At 37.5% G+C, this 26,800-nt stretch overlaps 1 protein-coding gene across 1 annotated transcript in view; it reads left to right on the top strand.

Moving 5' to 3' along the window:
- Positions 1-26,800, top strand: part of ESR1 (estrogen receptor 1) — a 108,033-nt gene that overhangs the window by 48,486 nt on the left and 32,747 nt on the right. The window contains 1 exon segment of the mRNA XM_058021640.1: positions 9,339-9,674. Coding sequence (XP_057877623.1) covers positions 9,339-9,674 — 336 coding nt within the window.

Below are 26,800 nucleotides of genomic sequence, written 5' to 3'. Positions count from 1 at the left end.
TCAGGACTGAAGAGTTTTTTTTTTTTTTTCTCTGCTCTTGTGTTTGCAAGTGTTTCCTTCTGCATCTGTTACTGTGCTGCTTCAAGAGACAATTAGACTGCAAGAATCTCTGCTGATGCGGCGGGCATCTGAGGCGTAATTTAAAGCTGTTATATTTTGTCCAAATACTTCATTCTCTCTTTCTGAATAAACCCTTAAAATTATGTGTTATTAATTAGTCTGTGCTCTCCTGTTTGTAAATGAGGATAAAGTGGGCACATTGAGTAAGATCCTTGCCATGTCCCTTTTACTTCTGTTCTGTAGCATGGGGGAGAAGCCTTGTTTTTGTTTACAATCTCCTGATGCCTTCTTGAGGTTGGTTTCTGTCCTGGTTTGGGGAGTGTACTCCAACTTTCACATGATGCAGGGTGCCAGCTTTCAAATGGAGTTGTTACAGCAGCTGCAACCCTGAAGCTCCAACCATATGTAAAGTGCAGGTGACCCCTGCTCTGATACAGACCTAGTTTTCTGTTTCTCCATTGTTTTAAAAGCTTTCTGGTGACTTGGGCCCAAAGACCCTAATTTTATGAAACCAAAAGCACCTTGTTTTTTTGGTTTTTAATAATTATTTTCATAGTGTGGTAAGTCAATGAGTGCTTCTAGTAATTAGCAGCATGCTGCATTCTTCCCTTCCTTTCAATGTGTGACAAGACAGATTTATCTTTAATGCTGTGCGGAATAAGAGCAACAGGGTCTGAGTGGGATTCGTGGCTATGGCAAAAAAATGCCATAATGCTAAATGCCAGATACCTAAAGGAAAATCCATTATTTGCCTGATAGTCCATGTTTAACCACCCTGACACCTACATAATTCTTTCCCTTGTTGAATGCTGATGGCTTCCTAGCATCAAATCATAGGAAATGTGGCTATCAAAGATTTCAGTGCTCATGTGCTACATTCAGATGGTGACTTTGTATATGACATGGGGTATTTACTGTCTTTGAACAGCCTGAAATCTCAGGCTGTAGAGAGAAGATTCTCTGTACTCTTTGTTGTGATAATGAAATTAGAGTGTTACAGCACATTTGAAGCCTACGTCCTGCAGTGTTACCCTCACAAATTGCCTGAGAATGCTTCAGAAATTACTGTGATACAGCCCAGGGAGTGAAACTCTCTGCTGGCTGTAACAGGGTGCTAAACCCACATGCCATTGCACTATAGACACTTTCATTAACTCCTAGAGACTGGAGTCTCTAGGTTTCAGTTTTTCTCTTACATTCTTTTGAAATGGTTTATCCACCTCTAAGCCAGTCTGGTTCAGTGCAACAGTCTTGCTGAAGTTTAAGATAAATTTTTACCGGGAAAATGAAAAAACAATTTTTTTCATTCTGTCAGAGAAGGACCTTGCTGATTTTTGTCTTTAAATTGAGAGATCGTACTTCCTTGCTGAATTCTATATTTATTCATGAAAAAAGGCTTATTATTCATGAAAAAAGGGTTATTAAAATAATTCTCAAAAGCAGAAGTAAATTGATGTCTGATTCAACAACTGGATGGGCTCAAGGCCTTCTACATTTTCATGTACTTATCTTTTAATTAACTATTATATTTAAAAGAGAAATTAGTGAATGAAAGGAAATGGATTGTGGATGTGGAATGATTCTGGTTTGTTCGAGGAGAACCTCAATGGTGCTTATTAGACATACTGTTCTGTACTCAGCCAAATAGCTGTAGGTGGGGCCTGATAAATGTATGAGGAAATGTACTCTTTAAAGTTGGAACTGTTGGGCCAAAAGCATGTACTTGTGCACATTTGAAGCAAAGTTTTGTGAATTTACAGCAGTTTTATGGGAAAATAAGGTGGAAATGAAATCAGATTTTTTTGTGAAGTATTTTTTCTCCTCTTTGCACACATGCAAAGGGGATCGCTGCCATTAAATTGTCACAAAGTACAATCCTCCTGTGTTCTGCCCCCAAAATTAGAAAGAGAGACAGTAATTGTGAACACCTTCTCCAAAGATGATTTATCTTCTTATTCCACTACATAAAATGATCTGTGCTAGAAGGAAATCTAGGAAGTCTTTTGTTGAGCCACCTGCTCAAAGCAGATTCAGCAGTGAATTTATACATAGTTAAGACCTTTCACAGCCAGGTGGAAACAGGATAAAATGGGACAAATTGTCTTATGCTTAGTTATATGCTATAACTGGATATGTAAAAAAAAAATTAATGAAGAATTAATGCAGAATTTTTAATGTTTAACTCTTGAACATTTGTTTGAAATTGTAAAGCTGATTGTAGTTGTATATTAGTTTACATTGGATTTTTGGCCTTTTCATACTTTTTCATTACTTGAGTAATTCCTAGAGTACCAGAGCTGTAAGAGTGCTCAATAGGGGCTTTTTATAAGATAATTTAGTGGTAGGACAAAGGCTAATGGCTTCAGACTGGAAGAGGGTAAGTTTGGATGAGAAAATTCTTTTCTCTGAAGGTGGTGGAAAGACACTGAGGAACAAGTTGCTCAGAAACATTGCCCTATCCCTGGAAATGTTCAAGGCCTGCTTGAATGGGGCTCTGAGCAACCTGGTCTAATGAAAAGTGTCTTTTACCATGGCAAGGAGATTGGAACTAGATGATCTTTTAGATCCTCTCCAACCCCAAACTGTCCATGATTCTGATTGTGTGCTTCTGGCTCTTCTCTTGGTTACACATTTATAGTTCAGTTCTAGCACTCAGTCCTGGTACCAGGCCAAATACCTCCAATACTCAATTTCTAAAATGTAGCAATTAAAATTTCTTGCTGTTTTTGAGATTTATACCAATAGACTCATTGTCCTAATATGACTGGCTTTCCCAAATCGTGGTTGATGTAAAGGTAGAGAATGTTCCTCAAAAGGCTTTCTTGTGATCCCTGAAATGTCTAAAGGCTCATGTCTAGGAATGGGGCAGTTGCCATACTTACTGTAACCAAAACTTGGTATGAGTTTATCAGGAGTGCCAACACTGAAAGGGATTAATTTGAATGATGGGTTAATTGAACTTCTCTTGTTTCACTTATACATGTCCTGAGATGCTCTTTAGGTGCGTTATGTGCTATGACTCCCAAAGACTGAATACAAAAATACAGATTAGGATGAATCATGCCTTGCACCTTCATCTTTAATTTAATAGATCATTGTTTCTCAAACTGTGCATTATGAATAGTCATTAGAGACCCCAAATGACATTTGCCTGCTTTTTAACAGCTATTTTTTGTAGTCTTTAAGACTTTACATGAAAGACCAGTTTTGTGATCTGCATTTTAGTCAGTAGGATTTCTGGGGCACTGAGATATGTAGTGTGACTTGGTCAGTGAGTAAGGGGCCAGGAGTTGAACCAGAATATTGGAATTTAAACCCCCACTGTGACTTCTCTCTCCCTCTGTCTCCAATAGAAGGGGATCCTGATTATAGAGGAGAAATCAGCCCCAATTTGGAAAAAGATAAGAGATTTTTTTTGAAAAAAATTCACATAAACAGATTATTTTTTTACTCAGGAGGAGGAGTCAAAAAGACTGTAACATCCAGGTGCACAGACTGAACACAAATTTGTTACTTATTTATAGTACTGAGTATCTAGATATCCTTGTCAGAAATCAGGCTGTTAAGCACTGTCATTTGGGGCGGTTCTGTTTGAGATTAGACATTAAATTCTGATTAATCTTTTTAGAAGATTTCAGACAATGTTTCTCATTTAAACTAATTGTCAACCCACCTGGGTTTTCAGCACAATTTGCATCACTGTTTCATTTTCTGAAAGAGAAATGGGAATGAAATAAGGGGCTGATTGTCTGAATCATATTCAAAAGAAGGATTTATTAGGCTATAAAATTTGAATTTGGAAAGTGGTGTTACTTTTCTGTGACAAAATAACGTATTTATGTAGAGAGATTCAAGCAGAAAAGTTCCCAAAAATCTCAAAAATCTTCAAAATCACCTTGGGTGGACCACCGTGCTAAGATACATTACAATATTAGAACCTACACTGCAGTCAGAGCTTTAGCAATCTCTGTCTGTTATAAATCTATCAGGAATGAAAATATGTTATTGACTTTTGCTTGTGTACAGCAGCTACAGTGACCTTATGTTTGAAAGGAAGGTATAGGATTCTGTTTTATTGCAAATGAAGCATTGTAAAGCTGTTGGATTCAGCAGAGGTGTGCCTCATGTGCCTACCTGTAAAGTGAAGTTGTTGTAGGAGGCTGTTGGGAGACAGATACCTCACTTGCATCTGCCCTTTGGACTCCAGGGCAAATTATGCTGAGACACTCAGTTTGTGTCCATAAGGGAACTGTTGGCTTGTTCACATTGTTCTACTTTTGCAGTCCCTTAGTTTGGCTAATTGCAGCAATGACACCAAAGTGAGTCTGGACTCAGCCCCAGAGGGCTTCTCCCAGCAGTTTAGTAAATCTTTCCCATCCTTGGACATTTGAAGAGAGACTTTGGAATTTCTGGTCTCTTCAAACCCAACTTCAGTTTCAGAAACAGGAAAATCTGGTTTCTTCCTTTGCAGACACTGGTGTAAAGGATTTGCCTGGCAGCTCTGCCATGGCCTGTTCTGTGCGTTCTCCCTTAACACTCGGATCATCAGTGGGGCAATTGACTCTCTGCCTCTCTGAGAGATTACCTTCTTATTTATAATATCTTTCACTTACCACATACATTTTCTCTTTTATTGTCAAGCAGGGTTTTATTTAGAAAACATTAGAGATTCTTTCTCTCTAAAACAGACATTCTTTCTCTCTGGCAATTTTCAACAGCACGCCGATGAGGTAGGTTGGTCATGAAGAGCATCAACATTGTTTGGAAGAGAAGGTGCTTCCAAGCACATTTGAAACACTCTTTTGACAAACTGACAAAATTACAGGCTGTTAAGGCTACAAGGCTGTGCATGTATACAGAAGTGTCAAATGTCTCTCCTCTGGGGCCTGCTGACAAGGAGCAGAAGTGTGGACAAAGAGCCTCAGGTTCAAAGGTTGTTCCAGGCTGGAAAGTTAGCTGGTAAACCGTTTACCCATCACTGTTTCCAAATCCAATCATCATTCCTTCTTTTTGTTGCCCTCTTAAATAAAAAAAAAAAAAAAGAAAAAGAAAAAAGGTCAAACGAAACCAAACAAAAAACCCCAAACCAAACCCCTCCCAAAAAAAAAAAAAAAAAAAAAAAAGGAAAAAAAACAAAAGGAAAAAAAGTGTGGCTACAAATTGTTGTTGATTGACCAAATTTCTAACAAGAAAGAAATTGAAAAATGTTATACAAACCAGTTCACAGGCAATGTATTTAACTTGAATAAAATTGGAGATTATTTATGTTACATCTTCAAATCTAAAATGTAATACTCTGTAGTTCACACACAGACAAACAAATTTGAGTCTAATTCATCTCCTCCTATTCTTCCTCTAAATATTCTCAAATATTTTATATGAAGGTATGAAAGTGGAACTTTTTTATTAGCAGTAGGTAGGAAAAAAAAGGCTGTTTTATAGCTGAGATTCAGTGCTCATTCAGTGCATTTTTAATTTTGGATCTTTTGTTTTAATGATCTGGAATTTATTTTTTGTTTTTCTTTAATGACATATGGGAAAACACTAGGGAAGTATTTAATATGGTTAACATTTCTTTCACAATCATATAATCATAGAATCTTGAGTTGGGAAGGATGTTAAAGATCATCTAGTTCCAACTCCCCTGCCATGGGAGTGTCATATGCAATTTTATTGTCCATATGCAATTTTACTGCTGATTAAGTTCTAATTATTTGATTATATAATTACTTAGCAGTTTTGAAACCTGTCTACATGTCCAAAAGTCTGACTGAATTTACATATGAAGCTTTGTAGAACTGCCTTTGAAAATCTTGGCTCCTGCAGCTTTAAAACTCAAGTGGAAATTGTTTTAGAGCTCTTGCAAGATGCACAGTTCTTCAATTTTTGCTAGCACATTGTCTTTTGTAACACTTGACAATTAAGGTTCCTTTATTTGATGAACTGTTAAATTAAAATGGATGCATTCATATATTTAAAAAACCCTTACAGAATCATTGCACTTTTGTCAAGGAAATTGTAGTTTGATAGAGTTACCTTTTTTGGAATTAGTGGCTGTGCATCACTATTATCTCTCTTTAACAGAGATAAAATTTGATTAAGTTGAAGGAGCTTTGGTGGCACTTGCATTTTTCAGAGAGATACTCACTCCTATTTAGTTCAAGAAAGTGAGTAAGTTTGTTGTTTGTCCATCTAGGTAAAGAGTTAGTAGTAAGGTCTATTAATCTCTGATGAATATGATACAGATTCAGAGACCTTTCTGTCTGTGATCATAAAAGCTGGTGATGTAATGCAGAGGGAATGCATACACTTACTGACTTTTTTTTCAGACTTAGTCTCTACAAAACCCAGTAGTAAAATTGCTGCAGTTGGATGATTGGTTGACCTTTTTTTAATCCTGAAATAAAAATGCAAAAAATTAATTTGTGGGAGGCATCTCCTCCAAACTGGTTTCGTTCAGCTTTCCATAATGCGCTGCTTATTTTGTTCTAAGGTGAAGAAAAGCCAGTGTTAGGCTTTCAGATGAATTAAAAATAAAACTATTGTTCTTATTTAACATTTGGTTTATTTGTAAACAGCCAAATATGCTTACATTTGCCATCCTTTCTCTGTTAAGTAAAATCCTCATCACGTCCTTGTTTTACTTAGCAAGGCAGACCTGGACTAAGTAAAAGCAAACACACAAAAACTCTGATCTTCCAGTAATCTATATGATGGAGCCTTAATGCTGAAGTTGCCCTACTTATATTTACTAACCTTTAATGGATTATTTTGTCTCTCACATTTGGCCTACAGATTTCTAAATATACCACCTTCTAATTTATTCACATTTCTCCATGGTGTGAAAGAGAACCTCTTCCTGTCTGTCCTGAACCTTGCTGGGGTATTTTCATTTGAAACCTTCTTGTGTTAGAAGAGGAGTTTTAGCGTTCTGTACCTTATTCATCCTATTGCTATTCCTGATTTTCTAGTCTTGTATCTGGCTTGCAGGCTGACCAGATATAGTCAATATAGATATTTCTTACACCAAAGTTGTTTCACATTTCAAATAATCTTACTTGTTTTTCTCCTATCCCTTCTTAATTTATTTTTATATCTCTTTTTAATTTGGGAAGAACAGAACTGCATGCAGTGTTCACTGTAGTGTGCCTCACAATAATAAACTCTGTGATTTATGAAGTTGTTCTGTCCTCCCTTCCTTTCCTAGTAATTTCTAGCCTTCTGTTTACTTTCTAAACTTATCTGATGTTTTTATAGTATTTTTCTAACCTCAACTTCTTGTTTATGAATTATGTCAGCCTATCTATTTATGAGTATGTTGAACAGCATAGAAAGAAAATTTCTAGATGAGAAGCTATAAAATTTGGAATGTGAGAAAGTTAACAAATGCTTTAATTTCTGTGAACCATGTGGGCTTGTTCATGTGATTATTTATACATGTTTCACAGGGCAGTTTAATTCAAAACCCTTAAACTGATATAAAACATACAACAAATACAACAAAAATATCTGTTACAGATAGAGCATGCCTGCTATTGAGTATTGCAAGGAAGTTACCAGTGAGAATATCTCTATGATGACAATTTGCCAGAATAAGTAGTGTTTTTGTGAATAGCAAGAATCTCCCTACCTCTCCTTAACAGGAACTGCTCAGTGATAGGAAAGATTGGTATTGCTGAATGAAAAATGGGAACAGCAACACGCCTGAGAGTTTTGGCTTAGAATTAGTTTAGTGACTGGGACAGTGTAGATAGGTTAAGTAATAGGAGTGATGAGAGATTTACTGAACTCCCTTTATCTGAATAGATTAATGGAAGAGAATCACAAAGCCCACTAGATTTTGAATGAATTAAACATAAAATGCCTAATCTCCAAATACTAATTCAGTGTTGAATTTATAATTCAAGAAAGAGGAAAAGAGATTGAAAGATTCTCCCTGTTACTTTGAGGCTGAGAAGAACAACATTTATATGAAAGATGTGAGATGAAAATGCTGCCAACTAAGACTGGGATTCTAAAGGTTTGAAATTTTGTGGTGTCAAGAGAGCTGAGCAAATGTTGTGTTTCCCTTTCCCCAACCTTTAGAAAGACCTGTACTGATTGCTTGCAAGTATTTTTGGTTTGTTTTGTTTTGTTTCAAATGTTTTCCTGATTTCTTGAATGGTTTACATCTTTATTCTCTGTAGATACTTCTTTTGCATTTCAGGCTGGGACTAGTGCTGCTTTTACCTATTGCATGAGAAGTCCAGCATAAGCAGCATCATAAGCTGCCTTCTCATATCTCAATTCCTTGTGTGCTTTTCTTATTACTTGGTTGTCCTCCCTTGCCTCCACTTGATGATGGATTTAAGTTTTTGACTCAGTCTCAAAATGCCTGATACTCCTCCACTTAGATCCAGACTTAACCTTCCCTTTATGGTTGGAGTCCATGTGGGCTTTATCATTGTATTTTTCTTGTAACTTTTCCACAAAGGGAAATTTTGTTCCACTGCAAAGGTCTTATGTTGTTTGAATTGGTATGGCAGACTTGATAATATCCTAAGTTCAGGGTCATACAGTGCAAAGCACATTGCAGAAATGTGCAGTAATGACAATAATGGTTTCTGTTGTGGTTTATTTCAGCCTTTTGACAGTAGGTCTCCCACATTAGAATCTGAGGTCGTAATTATCTCTCCTTTTCGTACTTATGTTTATCTACTTAAATGGCATTCTTTATTGCTGTATAAACTCATCTTATAATGGGAACTTTCTTGAGTATTTTTTATATAATTATGAAGTTCACAGGCTCCATAATAGGATGATGTTTAATTAAAATAATTGGTGACTTTAGGCAAAATATTCTAGATAATTTTTGAGAGCTACTTCTGTGATCCGTCTGACCTGCCAACATCATTAATTTATCATTGCTAATTTATAGACTAATGGTCTGCTAGAGGTTGGGACATACTTTGAAGTTTTGGGCAATAAAGAAATATTTATTTGTTCCCAATAACTGACTTTCCTTTTGCTGGGTTAAGGCAGCGGTACAGTATCACTGTAGTCTGGATTTCTGTGTGAGCCCAACTGATCTGAATTTTAGGAAGGGGTGCACTATTCCTGACACTATACTTTAAAAAATAGTTTTTCTGTCCAGCTACTGGTGTAAGGCTCCTGAAGAAGTCTTAGTCAAGACTCAGCGCTGCCTGAGTCTATCAAAGCATCTGCTGTTGACTGAAGCCAAGTGTACGTAACACCTAAGTTCAAGGGAAGGGGTTGATGGTATTCTTGTGTGTCTCTAGGAATCCGGAAAGACCGCAGAGGTGGGCGAGTGATGAAACAAAAACGCCAAAGAGAGGAGCAGGATTCCAGGAATGGGGAGGCTTCTTCAACAGAGCTGCGAGCTCCCACCCTTTGGACAAGTCCGCTGGTGGTTAAGCATAACAAGAAGAACAGCCCAGCCCTGTCCCTGACGGCAGAACAGATGGTCAGTGCCTTGCTGGAAGCTGAGCCACCCCTGGTTTATTCTGAATACGACCCAAACAGACCGTTCAATGAAGCCTCTATGATGACCCTGTTGACCAACCTTGCAGACAGAGAATTGGTGCACATGATCAACTGGGCAAAGAGAGTTCCAGGTAAGGAAAAAAGCCCATGTAAACTATAAAACCTGTAGATTAAAAAAAAAAAAAAAAAAACAAAACTAAACAAAAAAACCCAACAAACCCACATACTGATTTTCTGACAAACTATTCTCAATTAATTCAAATTGTTCATTTAAGTATAAATACATTAACAAAATTTACAACATTAAAAGAAGTTTATGTTATATTGGTCAATAAAATGCTATTGAGCAATGTAAGTGACTTTTGAGGAAAGATTTATTCAAGAAAAGTACCTTCCCCACTCTGTAGAATGCTGGGCAGTTTTTTGTTTGCAAATCCTTCTTTTTTTCCATACAAAACTCAACAAAATTAAAGATTGAAAGAGATTATTGGTCAAATCCAGTCAATTTGACCTAATCAAATTATTTTAAATATTTTGATCTCCTTAGAAAAGGGTTACTCACACATATGTAATGTAAGCCATAAGTTCAGTATCACTACTAAGCCTGTAAGTACTACTAAGATTTATTTAGTTGCTGGGTTATAGTTTTGACTGTGAATTACAGATCTTTCATGAATTTTGGGTCTGAAAAACAAATCCAGAATAAAAGTTTTAGTATGAAATTATTTTTGATGCACTGTGATTCCCTCTTTTCCCAAAGGGAATTAGGGAATTGTAGGAAGTATGTAACATTTTTCTTTGAGTGTATGTTATATATTCATTCATGTAGTTCAGTTAATCAATATAAATGAAATGAGAGTGTAGTTTTGATGTTAAAGTTCATCACTTTTCACAGTTTCAATGTACACAAATACTCTTCATAAGATTTAAAAATTTGTAAGACCTTTATTGCACATGTCATAGTTTTATCTTGGTAAAAATACTGGCATACGTGGTAATTTATACTTAATAATTCATTGGAGTTCTGATCTTTTAAGTTTTTTACCGTAGCCATTTATTTAATTAAAATTATGTAGATGCTTTAGAAAGGGATGCTAGAGACAACTAACACAGCTCTCACTCACATAGTGCATTAACTCAAAAGAATTACACCCAGGTTATTCCATTTTTCTGTTTTACTTCATTTAAGCTTGGCAAGACTGTTCCTGGTAAATCAATAACCATGTCTTTTCCAGTCCTTAAGGGTTCCCTTTCAGCCACTTTTCACATGTCACTTTGTGGGCTCCAGCTATGATCAATGAGAACCTGTGTGTGTTTCATTTCTCATCGTATCTTATAAGAAATCACTTGAGAATTTTATTCTTGACTAAGTCATGGTGGTTGAAGCCTGATCTACAGTCTGTTCAAGTCAAGGGCAGTTCTGGTGTTAATTTAGGTATGTTTTGCATCATGCCATTACAAAAATGCTTTTGAAAAATGAACCTATGTACATAGTGTTAAAGCTATTCACTATAAAAACAGATAAATTCAAATTACCTTTCTATGGATTTTTAGAGATATAATTACTCTGAGTCTGTTAAAATGAATTAATTTTAATTCATGATGGATATATCACAATCTAAATTCATTATGTTGTCCAGCTGGAAACATTTGGTTTCTGTGACTTTTGATTTTGAGAATATTAATGGAAATGCGTTTAGAAATTAAGTAACATTGTCAGAGGACCAAGATCTGTTTTTTATTCAGAAATATCTCTAGAACTGCCTGTTACAAGATGATTAAAACTGGATAAAAAAGTTAAGTGATTTACTAAATAAAAACTTCAAATTTTAAGAAAGCATCTGAACAGGAAAATCAAATGTGTAAGGTTATCAACTCTTTCTGTAGAGCCAATGTATTTTACATTTAAATTTATATTAACAGTCAAAATAGCTCCTAAGGAGAAACTAAGCCCTGTGGCTTGATCATGTAAATCCATTAATAATTACTCTAGCAGGTGAGGTTTTCTACAGACCTGTTAAAATTTGGCTAGAATTAAATAAAAAAATCCTTTTCTGTTCATAGTTTGATCTCTTAGGCACTATAGAAACAATTATACCAAAGGAAAAAAGGAAAACAGCAATTATACCTAAAGCAGGACAGAGAGAATAAAAGAGTTTGGGGGTTCTGAAAGTACTGTACACCTAGCTGGTTCTGGGTGTTGTGGCCTGGAGAATAGAATGCATGGAAAAAAGCAGAAATTAAGGTGCATTAGAAAGTTGATTTAAAAGAATTCAGGTCCAATTGTTTACCCATCTCTACAACTGGGGAGATTTTTTATTCTCTGAGAATAAGAAATTTAGACCTATGTGCTTAAATATATATTTTTAAATCTCTTGTTCTCTAGGAAATGTTGTGTGCACATAGTTGCTGATATTAAGTTTTAGAAGCACTGATCACCTTTCAAAGAATGGGTCTTTGCTTGCAGAAGTTTTCTTCTGCTGGAACTTATTGGGAATATTTATAATTTAATGGAAATGTGTCTGACAATTTAAATTGCATTTTCACCCTCACAGCATGTTGCCATTGACTACTCCATTATTACTAGGATTTAAAGAATGCAGCTGAATTAGAGAGGATTTGTGTATGTGTTATTCATGAACTGGCGAACTGAATAACTTTTTAAAGTATTTGGTGTAACAGCATTGTGGAAATCCACTCAATTATTTTTCAGCTAATTTACTAAGGTTTCAAGCTTCAGGATCAAGGGTAGGAATATCCCTTTTTCCTAAAAAGTGAGTGTCCTTTTTAGAAATAGAAAAAAATCAGTTGCAGGAAATGGCTTCCCCTACGCACACTTCTCAAGCCTTGGAAACATCGTGCAAGTTCATTTACCTACATGCAGGATGTAGGCAAGCAAGGAGTAAAGTCTATATGAGTAGCTGAGTTGAAATCATATTTCATGGTGATCACAGAATTACAGGATATGCCATGTTGGAAAGGATCCACAAGGACCATTGGGTCCAAGTCCTGGCCCTGCTCAGCACCATCCCCAAGAGTCACACCCTGTGCCTGAGAGCAGTGTCCAAATGCTTCTTGAACTCTGCCAGGCTGGTGCTGTGACCGCTGCCCTGGGCAGCCTGTTCCAGTGCCCAACCACCCTCTGGGTGAAGAACCTTTTTCTAATGCCGACCTAAACCTCCCTGACATAATTTCAGGCCATTTGTTTGGGCCCTGTCACCACAGAGAGAGATCAGTATTTGCCCCTCCTCTGGCCTCATGAAGAAGTTGCAGATTGTAATGAGGTCTCCCCTCAGTCTCCTTTTCTCAGGCTGAACTGACCAAGTGACCTCAGCTGCTCCTCCTGCAGCTTCTCCTCCTGGCCCTTCACCATCCTCATGGCCTCCTTTGCATGCTCTCTAGTGGTTTAACGTTGTTACGTTGTGGCACCCAGAGCTGCCCCCAGCGCTGGAGGTGAGGCTGCCCCAGCTCAGAGCAGAGCAGGACAATCCCCTCCCTTGCCTGGCTGGCCATGCTGTGCCTGATGCCCCTCAGGACATGGGTGGCCCTCCTGGCTGCCAGGGCACTGCGGACTCAGGTTCAGCTTGCCACTACCGGGACCCCCAGGCCCCTTTCAGTGGCTCTGCTTTCCAGCCTCTCACTCCTCGGTGTGTCTGTACATCCAGGGTTGCCCTGTCCCAGGTGCAGAATCCAGCACTTTCCCAGGTTTAAATTCTTATGGCTGGTGATTGCCCAGCCCTCTGATTTATTGAGGTCTCTCTGCAGGGCCTCCCTGCCCTCAAGGGAGTCAGCAGCTCCTCCCAGTTTTATATCAGCTGTGAATTTGATCAGTATCCCTTCCAGTCCTGTGTCCATGTCATTTATGAAGATGTAGAAGAGCACAGGGCAGAGGATGGAGCCCTGTGGAACCCCACCAGTGACAGATCACCAACCATAGATCACCCCATTCACTTTAACCCTTTGTGCCCCACCCGTGAGCCGGGTGCTCACCCATTGCATGTTGTTACAAGGTAATTTAAGCAATTCCTTTGTACAACCCCTGAACACAAACACATACACTTTAGCCTACACCTCAACCCCAAAACTAGATTGGTTAGTGAAGCCTGAATACTTTTTTTGAAGAACATAGTAATATTTTTATTTTTGAATGTTAATGAATGAAAAGAACTTCTAGTGATAAAAGTAATTACTCATCTTTGAACTGAAGTATGAAAACAGCTTTGTGCTGGATATTTTGTCTAGAAGGATACTGTGAGAGAGTACTGGAAGCTTTACTGAAATCCCAAAAGACTACATTTTTTTTAGGAAGGAAGAAATTTATATCAACAGAGCATGAAAAGCAATGAAGATACAGCTTACAAAATAGAATAAAGACTTTCACGGGTATTTTTGGAGTTTACTTTGCTGTGTAGGCTTTAAAGAATAGTTTTTGGTTGGCCAGTCTTTCTGATCATATAAATAGGTGGGCATGGGAGAAGAAGGAGCTAATTAGATGTATTGGATAAAAGTGAAGCTATTCTACAAAATAGAGTAATATAATGTAATTTGTGGTAGAGTGTGTAAAATTATGTAGGCAGAGATCTGGTATAAAGAAATGCTGAGGAAAATGCTGAGGGAAATCTTCAAAATGAGATGAGTATCCTTGCAGACATGCCCTGATTGGGAAGGTCAGAACTAGTCTCAATCTTTGTTGCAACTAATTCAGCATCAGTTAAAACTTGCTTAAACTGGCTCTGCAAAGTTGGTGGTGTTAACCAGTTTTTTTTGGGGGGAAAGAGAACTTATGGCAGCTTCTATGCATAACCTCAGAAAATATCTTTAGTACCCAGATAGAACATGATTTTTGACTGGGATCAGAACAAAGTTCCCCTATGACAATGCAATTCATAGCATGCCAAGTACAAAAAAGCTTGTTTTAATTTTTTCTTTTTCAAAACCTTGGCCCCTAATACAAGTGAATTTGCCCAATTAAATGAACAAAAATCTTGTACAGTGTCCTATGACATAAACAAAAAATTCAGGGTTTATTCTTCAGGTGGCCTTATGGGGATTTAGGCTGCAGTCCTTCCAGGTGGTCTCTGTAAGATACTGAAGGTGCCTTTTGATTGTCTCAGCCAGTTGGAATAGCAGGCAGCTGCACGTGAGGTGGGTGCAAACAGATTGTGGTGGGCTAGACTTTACATATAAATTGAGCCTTTTACAATTGAATTTAATTTAATTGGGACAAATCACTAAAAATCACATGTAGGCAAGGAGTCGGTGTAGATGAACGTTCATTTCTGAATCACATACTCCTGAAAGATATGCCTTCTTAGGTTCTTGAATTACATAACATTTTGGTTATATAGTACCACATTCAGAATAGTCTTTAATAAAATGACCAAAATCATTACTCTGCTTTTCTACAGAAATGCTTTTATGTCAAGGGAATTAACTTATTGTATTTCATTATTCACTTACTATGTATTTAGTTTAATGTCTTATGTGGATAACTGTATTTTCTAAATGAAGCTGGCATTTTCAATGTAATCAACCAAACATTTTTGGTGCAGAATCTCCTGAGATGGTGAGACACATTACGAGCTTATGCAGTGAGCTCCTGGTAAAGAGTGTAGCTTTAAGGAAATTTTTTTGCACGGGTGAAATCTTTGGCAGTGTTGCTACAATCTTGTATAACTATTTACTACAAGTACAGTAGCTGTACAACTTAATAGCCCTAAAATGGTACACTGGGCATACAGGCTTTGAAGTTTTGAGATGATTCACAGTGCTGTACTTATTTTATGGCTTCATGAACCGAGGAGATAAACATTTTGGCACTGTTTTTTGGTGTTTTTTTTTTTTTCTTCTTTATTTCAAAGCCACAGAGGTTGCTGTTTTCTTAAGATATTGTTTTCCTGTTTGACCTTCTAAACTGCTCTTTTAAATCAGGAACAGTGTGTAAAAAGGCCAATAGCCACAATTTTACACTGCACTTTAGTGGCACCAAACCTTAAAAAAAAATGAGTTAGCTTGCAGTGGAAGGAAAGATGTCTTGGATGAGAGTGGTATGTGTTTATAACCCTTTAGATGTAGGAATGTTTATAGAGCTCCTAAATGTAGTGATCCTCCTGCCAATAATTTACGTTTATTTAAAAAAAATAATGGCTTGCAATTCCTGTAATAATTTTTAATAACCCTTTCAAAACATCTATTTTACAGTCTCTTCTCCTTTGCCTAACAGGCTTGCTGTGCAGATTTCTAAAATGTCATTAAAAACCCCACCTCTTTGCTTATCTCTTTAGTCTGTTGAAGTGATACTGTCTGCTCCCCCACTTCTTAGATGAAAAAACAGAGGAAGAAAATCTGTAAGCAAAAGAGAAATGAAAATAGGCATCTGGATCTTACTTTATGGCTGCTTTTGCTAATTTAGTTTCTGTGAAATGTCAATTTATTACTCTGAAATTGTAAGCATCAAACACTGTAGTGGAATAAAGTAAGCACCATTTGAATTTGAACATCAGATTGAGACATACTATTTGACGGAATGATTATGAAGAGCAGCAGAATTAAAATCATTGAGTATAAAATTAAAGCTTTCCATCCCTGTGTTTTCTCAGTCTGGTAAGCATCTTCAGTTTTTCTTGTCTATATTTGTGAAACCAAAAAAGCATTCCTTTCTGTCCTTCTCCTCCTCCAGCTTCTGGGTGCTGCATGCGAAAACTCCTCACTTATGAGTTTTAGTTTATCTCTAGAACTGTATTGTAGTGCTCTTAAAAAAGATTGGGTCTATTTCCTCCTGTACAGAACTTCTAATTAGAGACAAGGACAAGACAATGTGCCACAATGGCCTGCTGTTGAGAGATGGGGTGGAGATGCTGATTCTAGAGGACAGGGAGATGTTATATGCACCTATATGTTATATGCTTGTGTCAGACAGGAAAAAGCCAAAGCTGAGAAGGAATAATTCAGCAGAAGTGCTTGTAAGGGAACATAATCAAAACAAAACAAAAATACAGGCAGTGGTTTCACTAGCTGAAGGCTCTAACAAAATTATAGCAGAAGGGAAAAAGAATCAAGGTCTGAATTGCAACTTTGATGCTGGAAATTTAAGAGGTATCCTAATGCAATGGCCTTCAAACTCTAGGGAGTCCCTAGGGTTAGTGATGTAGAAGGGGAGAGAAATGCATCAGGACAAGTTGACCAGCAACAAGGAGACTCCAACAGTGAAAAAAAGTAAAGAACACAGGCAAGAGGACCAGGGGAAAAAGATGCTGTGAATCAGTCAGATGAGCCAACAGGAAACTCAACAGCTCAGCAGTGGGGTTCTTATTGCTAGGGTTCCTGCTGAAGGCAGTAATTTGTTCAGGGGCTCTTCCAAGTGCATGGGTCTGGTTGTTGCTTGCTCCTGTTACCACAAGAAGAGCCTTGGGATGTGATTTACACACAGTTCTTTCCCATTTCATCTTTCAAGCCATAGTGTTCCAGCTTTATGTCCCACTCTTTCCCCAGGAGTTTCCTGGCCATAGGCATTAGAAGAATGTGTTCGAACTGCATCATTGTATTTGCATAAAATTTCAATCAAGGGAAACAGATTTAGAACAGGAGAAGTAGTTTGGGAACCTCTTAGAAAATTTCTTTAGAGAACCATTTAGAGTATTTCTTCAGAGAACCTTCGACTGAGCTCAGAAATGTATCCTTGACAGTGTTCTAAACTTTTCCTACATAAACTTTCAACATTTCATATTTTTTTGTTTATTCTTATCAGTTTTTCTGCAAACTCCTAAAGTTAATTCTGTAGCTTTTCAGATTTCATTTTGTTGTCCAGAAGGAGAGATTCTGAAGAGTATGTCAGCTATCAGCCATTAAACAAATGCATTGCCAAAAATTTTTTTAAGATTGCTAGTCCACATTTTATAGAGTTATAGTTCCATCTGTACACAGTGGTTTTAAAATCAAAACCCACAGTGCTATTACAAAGCTGATCCTATTCAGGCCTTTTCAGAGTAAGAAATATTTGAATTTCAAAGATTTCAATTTTGGGGCTTCCTAACAAGCTGGCTCAAAAAAATATCTTTACTAATCAAATTTTATCTAACTATGAGTAATCTTGTTTACCTGTTTGACATATATTGACATATGAAAAGTGACACCAAACAGGTAAGAATGATAAAATTATTTTGACAATAACTACTTATATGTTGGAGTTCACTGGACATTCAATGGTATACAAGTTCAATTGATAGTGTTTGAAGATTAAATTCTATGGGTCTTGGCAAATGGAAAGGCAAAAATGAACATTCACCATATTAATCTTTATATTTTTTAGCCAAAATATTAGAAAATTAAATACTTAAAATGTAATATTTTATTTCTAAAATATATGATCCTTTTATAAAAACATTTCCTGCTATTTTTCTTTAGCTGATAAATAATTTACACTCTTGGATGAACATATCTGTCTTAGAGTCTTCAGCTATGCTGAACCCTGGAGCTTTCCAAGAAACGCTCGTTAATTTCTACTCTAAGTAAACAGTAAGTAATGATCCCTCCTGATTTATTTATTTCTTAAAATAATTTACAAAAGAATATGCGATTGTTGGAAAGCACTGATGCGATATGTATGTGCATGTGCACATATCCATTGTTTCTTGTTCACATAATTCACAAAAATTGGCCCTTTTTACTTGATGTTTAATAACTTCACTCTAATATTTTTAGGTTCTCTCTAGTACTACATCTCTGAGCACAGTCAGCTGTAATTCCAGTTTAGAGGTTATTTTAATATCATTTGTATTTGTTTTCTATTCAAGTGAGTCACCCACTAAAATCTCATGTTAGATATATAGGAGTTTTTGAGTTACATAGGAATAATTAGGAAAGATTTATTGCAGATGACTTCTGGATGGGCTCTTACCCTGTCTGTGTTGCTGCAGTGGTGCATTATATGACACATCTGTTACCAGCTCATTTGTTTTCTTTGATTATCTCTCCGGGAAATGAACTATGTGTGGAAAGAGTATGTTGTTTTGTCTGCATGCTAGTTAGGCACTGCTGTGAATTTAAACTAGTGTAAGCCAGATAAAGAATATCCCACAGTGGAATGGGAGATGAGAAATCTGCAATTGCCTTGTTCCTCCAGGAGTCTGTGCTCAGCTAAGCGCCCATAAGGAATTACTGCCTAAACTTACTTTATGTAAAGTTCTGTTGCTTGTAAGAAATATCTCTGTCTGCCACAGTATGGAGCAGGGAGATAGAGGTGAAATATTTGTCACTGTGCTTAGACTCTGGGTTAGACCTAAATCTTCTTAATCCTCTTGAGGAGTCCTGGAAATAGAAGGGAGGAATCAAGATCTTGACCTTGATTCAGTGTCCGGCTTCCTTTGCCCACCAGAGAGGGACACTGCTCAGGCTGTCAGAGGTATCCAGTGATTCTCACAGGTATCTGGTATTCCTCGTGAGCAGAGTGATCTCAGAAAAAGAAAATTAATGTCAGAACTTTCAGTTATTTTTTTCTCTGCAGCTTGAGATTTTTGGTTTGGAACCAAATACAGTAGGAAGTCTGAAGACCCATAATCAAGGTTAATATATGGATGAGGGGAAAGGTGCCTTTCAAAATCTTGCTTATATTCTGGAGTGTTTAGGTTGATTCGGAAAACAAAAATTCAAGAAATCTAATTTTACTTTGACTCACAAAGATAGGGAAAGTGGTGGATTAGGCTAATTATAGTGTTCCTTATCAATAGCCTAAAGAAGCATCTTCTGCAATAGCTGCTGTTCTTCAGAAAACGTGGCTGCAATTAGAGCAGTGGCTGTACAGGCTGCTGGCATGAAAGGTGTTTACTAAAACCTTGAAAAGTCTCTGACTGGGTGTGATCATTGTATCATTGTATTAAAAAAACCCCTGACTAGGATAGAGCTAAAATTACAATATTGCCATATAATATCAACTATTGTAATAATAATGCATGTCTGACCTATTTCAGAAATCTCCTCTGATTGCTACAAAGGTACTATTTCTTATGAGTATCACATGTATTTGTAGGATGTACTCTGTGAGGTTGTAATTTCACAGGATTTGTTCCAATTGCAGTGCTGGCTAAAGCAGTTCCTACCTTTCTGCTTCTCCCCATCTTGGGGTGGCTTTGCAAGTACAGGGATTTATCTGGGTTAAAAATGAATCTTTTGGGTGAGTGTTTTGGGTTGCAAATAACTTGATGCCCACTCCATTTCATGGCAAGGTAGTCGAGGCAATTGGAATGGGGGCTGACAGTATATCAGGAATTAATAGGCCAGTATTAATGTGATGGTGCTATAAATAAATATTCATGTGTCCGTACTGCCAGTAGTAATATACAACCGTGGAGCAGGCCTTCTTCTAATTTAATTTCTCTTTTTTTTATGCAGAGAGGTCTTTTCCAGTCTCTCCTGAACAAAGGGAAAGAATCTTCTAGCTCCTGGCACCATTTACAGTCTTTGTCCTGCTTGCTTAAGTAGGTGTTTAGCACCTACTTTGCATGTTCCTGCTTAATCTGCACCACAAACTGTAATTGTATGCCATAGCTCTGAGGGGTTGGAGACTCGTGGGTAAGAGGTAGCACCCCCTAACTTGTTCATAGAGGGGCTTTAGTTGGCTTCCATCCCTGGAAATAAGATGCTTTACTTCCCAGAAGGCAAAGATTGTCTGGTTGGTTGCCAATGCTAGTGTATATTTTTTAAAAGTTGTTCTTTTGTGTTTCTCTTCCAGGAAGGCAGTAAATTCTGGAAGTTCTTTGGGCCAAGTTTGCTGTGTACAGCTAGTAAATAGTGACCTGAAGTGACAGAAGCCTTTTGGAATCAGCAGTTGACAATTAGTCTTTTCCAGGGTGGGATTTTGCAATGTTAGTGGAAAAGGAAAGTTCTAGTGCACTTTATTTGGTGATGATGGGATTAAACACTGGTATTAATTGCTTAATACCTCACATATTTTAAAACCAGTATAAATGGAGTGGTTTTCAGCTGACACAGAAGAGCTGCTCATGAAAATCCAGCACAATTATCAACTTGTGACTTCATTCTTTCCCCCACTTTTCTCCAGTTATGGAGGATCACTGCTCCAATATGAATAGCAAGTGCACCTTTTTTCCCCCAGGTAAACATGTAGGCATACTGAACCTTTTGGGAAGAATGCTGCTTTACCACAGGGAAGCACTGACTGTGCCAGTGCCTTCCTCTGTCAGTTATGTAGAACTCTCTTACAATGTGCCACAGCGAATCCATTCCTAAACTGGTGTCTCAGGATTTTATCTGCTGCATGGGAAATCTGTGAAGTGTAAACCACCACCTGCCCACCCCCCCCTTACAGGCACAGATATGAATTAAATCTGCTATTTCTTTTATACTGCTCATTATGCTCCTGTTTTATGCCTTGCCAGTATGCCTCTCTTCTGAAAAAAGTGGCTTGTATTTTTCAGAAATTTTTACATGCCTAAATTTTTAAAGGTTTTTTGGTTCTGTTTTTTGTTCGTTTTGTTCTTGTCCTCTTGGTTTGGTCATTTTGGGGGGCTCTTTTCATTATTAATTTTTAATTTTTAATTTTTTCAAGAGGGGAGACGCTTCTAATCAAGTGTTTAAATGGACACACATTTCAACATTTGAATGAGATGGTGCCAGGCAGCACAAATACATTTCCTTTACTGCCTTGTTGCAGCAAACAGTGCAGTCAGAGTGCTCTTTTCTTTAGACTCCAGATGAGCTTTTTTGTACTTTATTTGTCAGTAATAGGGCTTCTGAGAGGTTTTGGTAAAAATCCATCACTGCAGGCTGATGAATCCAGATCTGCTTTTCTTCAGCTGACAGTGAATAACTGTTACCAGCTTTCCATGAGTTATTTTATTTACAAATAGTATGGAGTAACTTGTAAGCAATTTCATGTTGGTGGATGGTTGAAATGATTTACTTATGTGAGGCCAGAAGTAGTTCAGTGTAACCCTGATGAGCTGTTTTCCCCCTTCTTAACAAGTTGCCAGCCTCGTGGACCATCAGAGTCTTGTGGCTTTGGACTCTCTGAGCAGCTTCCTAATACTTCTTGTTTAATCAGAGTAGTACTATATTTAAAGTGTGTTTGTAGGTGCTGTATTTTACACTCAGAATTAGCCTTTTTTGTGTATGTGTAAGAAAATAAGATTTTTTCCTCTTCTTTTTGAATTTCCAAGTTCATCCCTCTTCCTCAGTTCATATTTTGATTGTCTCTCTCTGCAAAAATGCAGCCTGAAAATGCTTAAAAAATTAGGTTGATTCCAGAGTTAACACAAACAGTTAGGAGGTGACTCACTTCTCTGAGTATCTCTGAAATTCCTGTTTTATTTGTTCTGCTTAAGTTACATTACTTTCTGTCATCTTCATATTTTGCTGCCTCATTCCTTTCTTGGCTTGCCATTAATAAACATATTTAGGATAATTAAAGTTAAAATGCTGTGTCATCACCTTGACAAGTTTCCACCACATTATTGTTTCATATTTTCTGTCTCCTGTTCAGCTGTTTAGAAGATTGCCTTTTACCATCATAGTGCAACACCGATTCTGTGTGAGCTCTTTGTGGTTACTGCATGACTTCATCTCATCCTGGGAGCTCTCCTGGTGGCAGCCAGGGAGCCATGGGAGAATATAAACATATATGAGCTGTAGAAGTGAGTAACAGGAACCCAAAACCTCCTGGATATCCTCAAAGCAGGGGATATTGGCTGCTTTGGGGCTCCTGCACCAAGCACAGTTCCTCTGCCTCTCAAGATAGGAGACTTCAGCCTGAAAGTCTTCTTTCTGTGATCCAAACTGTGCTTTGAGGATCAGCATGGTGATGCTGTTTGTAAAATAGTCTCCTAGGCTACGTCTGAACCAGGTGAAGTGGCTCTATCTCCTGATCCAAGCCAAAGTTTTATGCTCATCCGTAAGGAGTCAGTCAAATTTTCATTTCATATGCATGTGAAAGAGAAAAGAAAAAACAGAATAAATCAAAATGTCTCTGAAATAAGAAAGATGAAAACTACCACTTTTTTTGCAAGTTAGAAAAAATATCAAATTGTAATTCCAGGGATTTGAATTTCAAGTTACATATTTTTCTTCTAATCTTTAATTTCTGCTATTATAGTTATTAGAAGGTATTACAGTGATATTTTTTAATGTGGTGGGATTCCATGCAATTTTCCAGTCCTGTCAAAGGATGACAAATGGAGTTTGTAGATCCGGTCATTTTGGATGAGCTTGTACACTGTTCCAAAGCCAGATGTCTCCTTCAGAGTTGTGTAAATAATTAGTTTCTTTTTTTCTGGCAGATAAAGCCAGTAAAAATAAACTTTCTCGCTTCATACAAAATGAAATGTTTGAAAATTTCTGCTAGATAATAACCTTTTTAGGTGAAATTAATTTCTTTTTAATGTGAAAGGGTAGACTTCAATAAAATTTCAAATATTTCAGGCACCTGTTTAAAATAAAAAGGCAATTTTAAGGAAAGGGGACCTATATTTCCAGAAGTTTAGATACCTTTTTCAGTGTTGAGTGGGAATAGGTGCCTGGTAGAGTGCTGAAAAGTAAGATGAGGTGCTGACAAGGAGGCCACGTTTCCAGATGGAAACCAGCCCATTTTTTATTTGTTTGTTTTCATTCTGTGAAATCTGACGTGTTACCCAGAGCATTTTACACTTGCCAGCTGTCACTTTCCAATGTAAGAAGCTCTGCCAGAGTGCTTCCAACCAGCTCTAGCTCAGCATGTATCTCAGCAGGCAGTCTGGGAGTTTGAGTCAAGGTCGCTGTTCTCCAAGTGCAGCACCTGCGTTTTGTGCGCACACCTGAGCCTGAGCCTCAGTTTCCTGAGGGTGCCTTGGGTTTGTTACACATTGAAGGAGAGTGTGAGAAAAGGGGGCTTAACGTGTGTTTTGTGGAAACGTGCTGCTTGCCAACTTACTAGGTCTCCGTGAACAAGGAGATTAATACAAATTGCCAGATGCGTTCCAGTCTCTTGCTTTCCCTGTAAAGTATTCCTGTGCTCTGTCTTATGATGACACTCCCACACAGCTGCTGAAACAGTCTTCTTGTTGCAGTGGTTGAAGGAAATTGCTGCAATTAATTTTGCTGTCTTTCTTCTCTTTGATGTATCCTTACAATTTCTTGGACAATTTTTTCGAGATTGGATTCGGTTCAAAACCAGTCGTGTAGGGATGAAACAAACAGGAGGAAAAAGAAACATTTGAGGTTTCATTTATGTGTGCTTATGTTTCTGTTTTGATGTAGATACCAGGCAATGTAATGGATGATAAAGTACACATAAAAATATATATAGCTTCTGTTACTCACATATAAGTGCAATAGACAGAAATAATACTTCAAAAGTGAACAATCTGAGGGAAAAAATGGATGCAGGTGCATTAGTCAAGCTAGTTTTATATCCTAGTGACTGACTATAAAGAATGACCAGACCATGAACCCTGAAGTTATGCCTCATTTCTTGGGTACAGCACACTATGTTCTGAGCAATTTCTATTTCTAGTCTTGAAGCAGTTTTAATCTTCTAGTTCACTACAAACTTGACAGTTTCCCCCTCTTTTCCTTGGGTTGCAAAATAATCCTCTTTTCCTCTAATTCCATATGCTGCTGCAATGAATGCTAGTGGATTTAGTGTTGAGCACAGTAGTGGGAGACATTGTGGAGAAATAAGCTTAATGCCTTTTTCACCAGATTTTATGAATGAAGAAGGGGAGAGTTTAGCCCTCCCAGTTTCATCATATGGAAGTTATTGCAGTCAAAAAAGTGTTAAATTAGAATGTGACACTTCTAAAGCCCCCAGACATGGATGGAGATATAAAGCAAAACAATGAACCTTTAATTCTTAAAGAATTAAGCACAATTATTGAAAATAAAAGTATAAAACCAGTATTTTAGGGACAGTCAGAAAGACAGGGGTTAATCCTTAATTTCAATTTAAATAATTAATGTTAGTTTAGAAGAATGGCTGAAGCTGACCATTGGTTGTGTTATCTTGCAAATCTAATTTTACATCTTTTTAAAATGTTCTTGATTGTGTTATGATGACCTTTAAGTCTTTCATATAGCTATTATAATTAAAGGAACAAAAAGGATAAAAAACGGAACAATGGAGATATTTTTACACCCTAACATTTGTGGGGAAAATGAGGTGCAGAGCAGTAGAAATGAGCAGCCTGTGGTACAGTAGCTCTCCAGGGGCTCCCTTTTACCTAGTTTTGTTCACTTGCCATCCCTGTCCTGTCCCCCATGACCATGTGTGACATACCTGCATTGCCTTTATCCACCCTGAGGTTTTCCAGAGCCTCTTCCTGCAGCAAGATCTGTCTCCTGGTGCCGCAGTGAAGGCCAGGCATGCAGTGCTGCCCAGCCAGCTCCAGCAGGGCTCCATGTGGGCCACCCCTGGCACCATCAGGGCACTGCCCATCCAAAGTGCCTTTCCCAACTAGAGTGCCTTTCCTTTCTCAAACAGTAAGAGGATGTAGTAAAAGCATGTAGGTGCACTCTGCAAAAGAGGAAAACAACTGGGAAGTCTTTGATCTTTAGTTTTAAAATTATCTCCTAGTAATTGTGTATTGAATCAACCATTTGAAAGGGGCAGGCTGGGGTCATTTAAAAATCTGTGAAAGATTCTACCTCAGTCTGCCTCCTTTCCCCCTTCCAGATTGTATGTTTACTTGAAAACTGTGGTTGCTTAAAGAGATTGCTCAAAGAGTGATTGCTTAATGAGACCTTTTGCCTGGAATGATTTTTTTTTTGACAGCCACAAAACCATCACTTCCATTTGGTTGAGGTTGTGATTGGAGCATAGCCTGGTACTTTAGTAAGGAGGTCAAACAAATGCTGAAAACCCCATACTGTCTTGGATGCAACCAAACAGACAAAAAAAAATCCAAGTCATGCTGGATATGACCTCAAGTCTTAGGGCAAATTTACACAAAGTGTAAACTCTCCGAGGTGGTTGGTGCTCCCTGGCTGCCCATCGGTCGCTTCCACGCTCCTCTTTCTTGACAGGTTATTTCATCAATGGTGTGAACAATTTAACCAGCAGAAGAAACCAGCAGTGGCAGCCCTAGTTGGGTTGGGAAAGGGAGGAGGGGAGAGAATGAAGTAGAGAGGACAGCTTGTATTTATGAGTCTGTCTTTTGAGTTCATAAAAGTCAGTTAAGAATGCATAACCAGCCCCAGAAATTGTTTTAGCTGCATCTGCTTTTGATGGAAAACATTTTGTGTAGCTGTGACCTCTTACAAAAATGACAAATCCCCCAAAACCCCTTCAAACTTCTTTCAACTGGCCTGAGTACTGGTATGGTTCAATATAATGTAATTAACTGTGTCACAGAAAATAAATTAAAGATGTATTACCTCATACCATCTATTTTAGTCAGTAGCTAATAAATTTTGTGTAGTGTCTTTCTTCACCTGTCCAGAGAATAATTCAGAGGACAATCTTCAAAGAAAAGCCTTCACATGCAGCTGCAGATGGGATGTTCCTGCACTCAAAATCACAGGGAATAGCTGCTCTTCCATTCTCAACAAGTAGACAGTGTTCTGTGGATTTTATTTGCAAGCCTGAACTTCATGAGAAATGGCACAGCTCTGAGTGCTAAAAGAACCATAAAGTAACATCTTACTGTTGTCAAAGTGTACCCTGAGTCTCAGCCATCTGGATTACAGTCCAGGAAGGAATTATCAGTAACATGCTTTAAATAACTGTTGTATAGTGCTGCAAGAATTTTTCCATGTAATAACAAACATCACATTTTATTGATTAGTTGAAGAGCTTGTTTTCTATACAGAAAATACATGTATGTCTCCCTTCTTGCTTTACAATACAAGTAGCATAATCTTCCACTTGCAAACTGGCAGGCAGCCTTCACTTACAATAATCTTATGCAGTAGTTGTTATAATTATTATTGGCGAGATTTGTTCTTATTTTAATAACTTTTAAAACTGCTTGTTAAGAGGGTGAGGAAAACTTTAGCTTAAGATTTGTTTTGTACAGGTTGTTACTTTGCCTAGTTTAGTGAGACCAATTAAAGTTAATACTTGTGTGCTTCCCTGCATCCAGCTTTTCTGCTCACATTTTAAACAATTTTCCCCTCAAATCTAACTTCTTAAAGCTTTTTTTCTTTTTTCTCTATGAGAAAAGTTCAGTTGCTTCTGTTTTTTTTTTTTTTTCCTTTACTGATTTGCAAGAAATGGAACTTTCACTTGGGCTCAAGTAGTCTTTAACTCAAATATTTTTGTGGTTGAAAGGAT

Source organism: Melospiza georgiana, chromosome 3 (genome assembly GCF_028018845.1).
Source record: "Melospiza georgiana isolate bMelGeo1 chromosome 3, bMelGeo1.pri, whole genome shotgun sequence".
NCBI lineage: Eukaryota > Metazoa > Chordata > Aves > Passeriformes > Passerellidae > Melospiza > Melospiza georgiana.
This window is presented reverse-complemented; position numbering and strand designations above follow the sequence as displayed.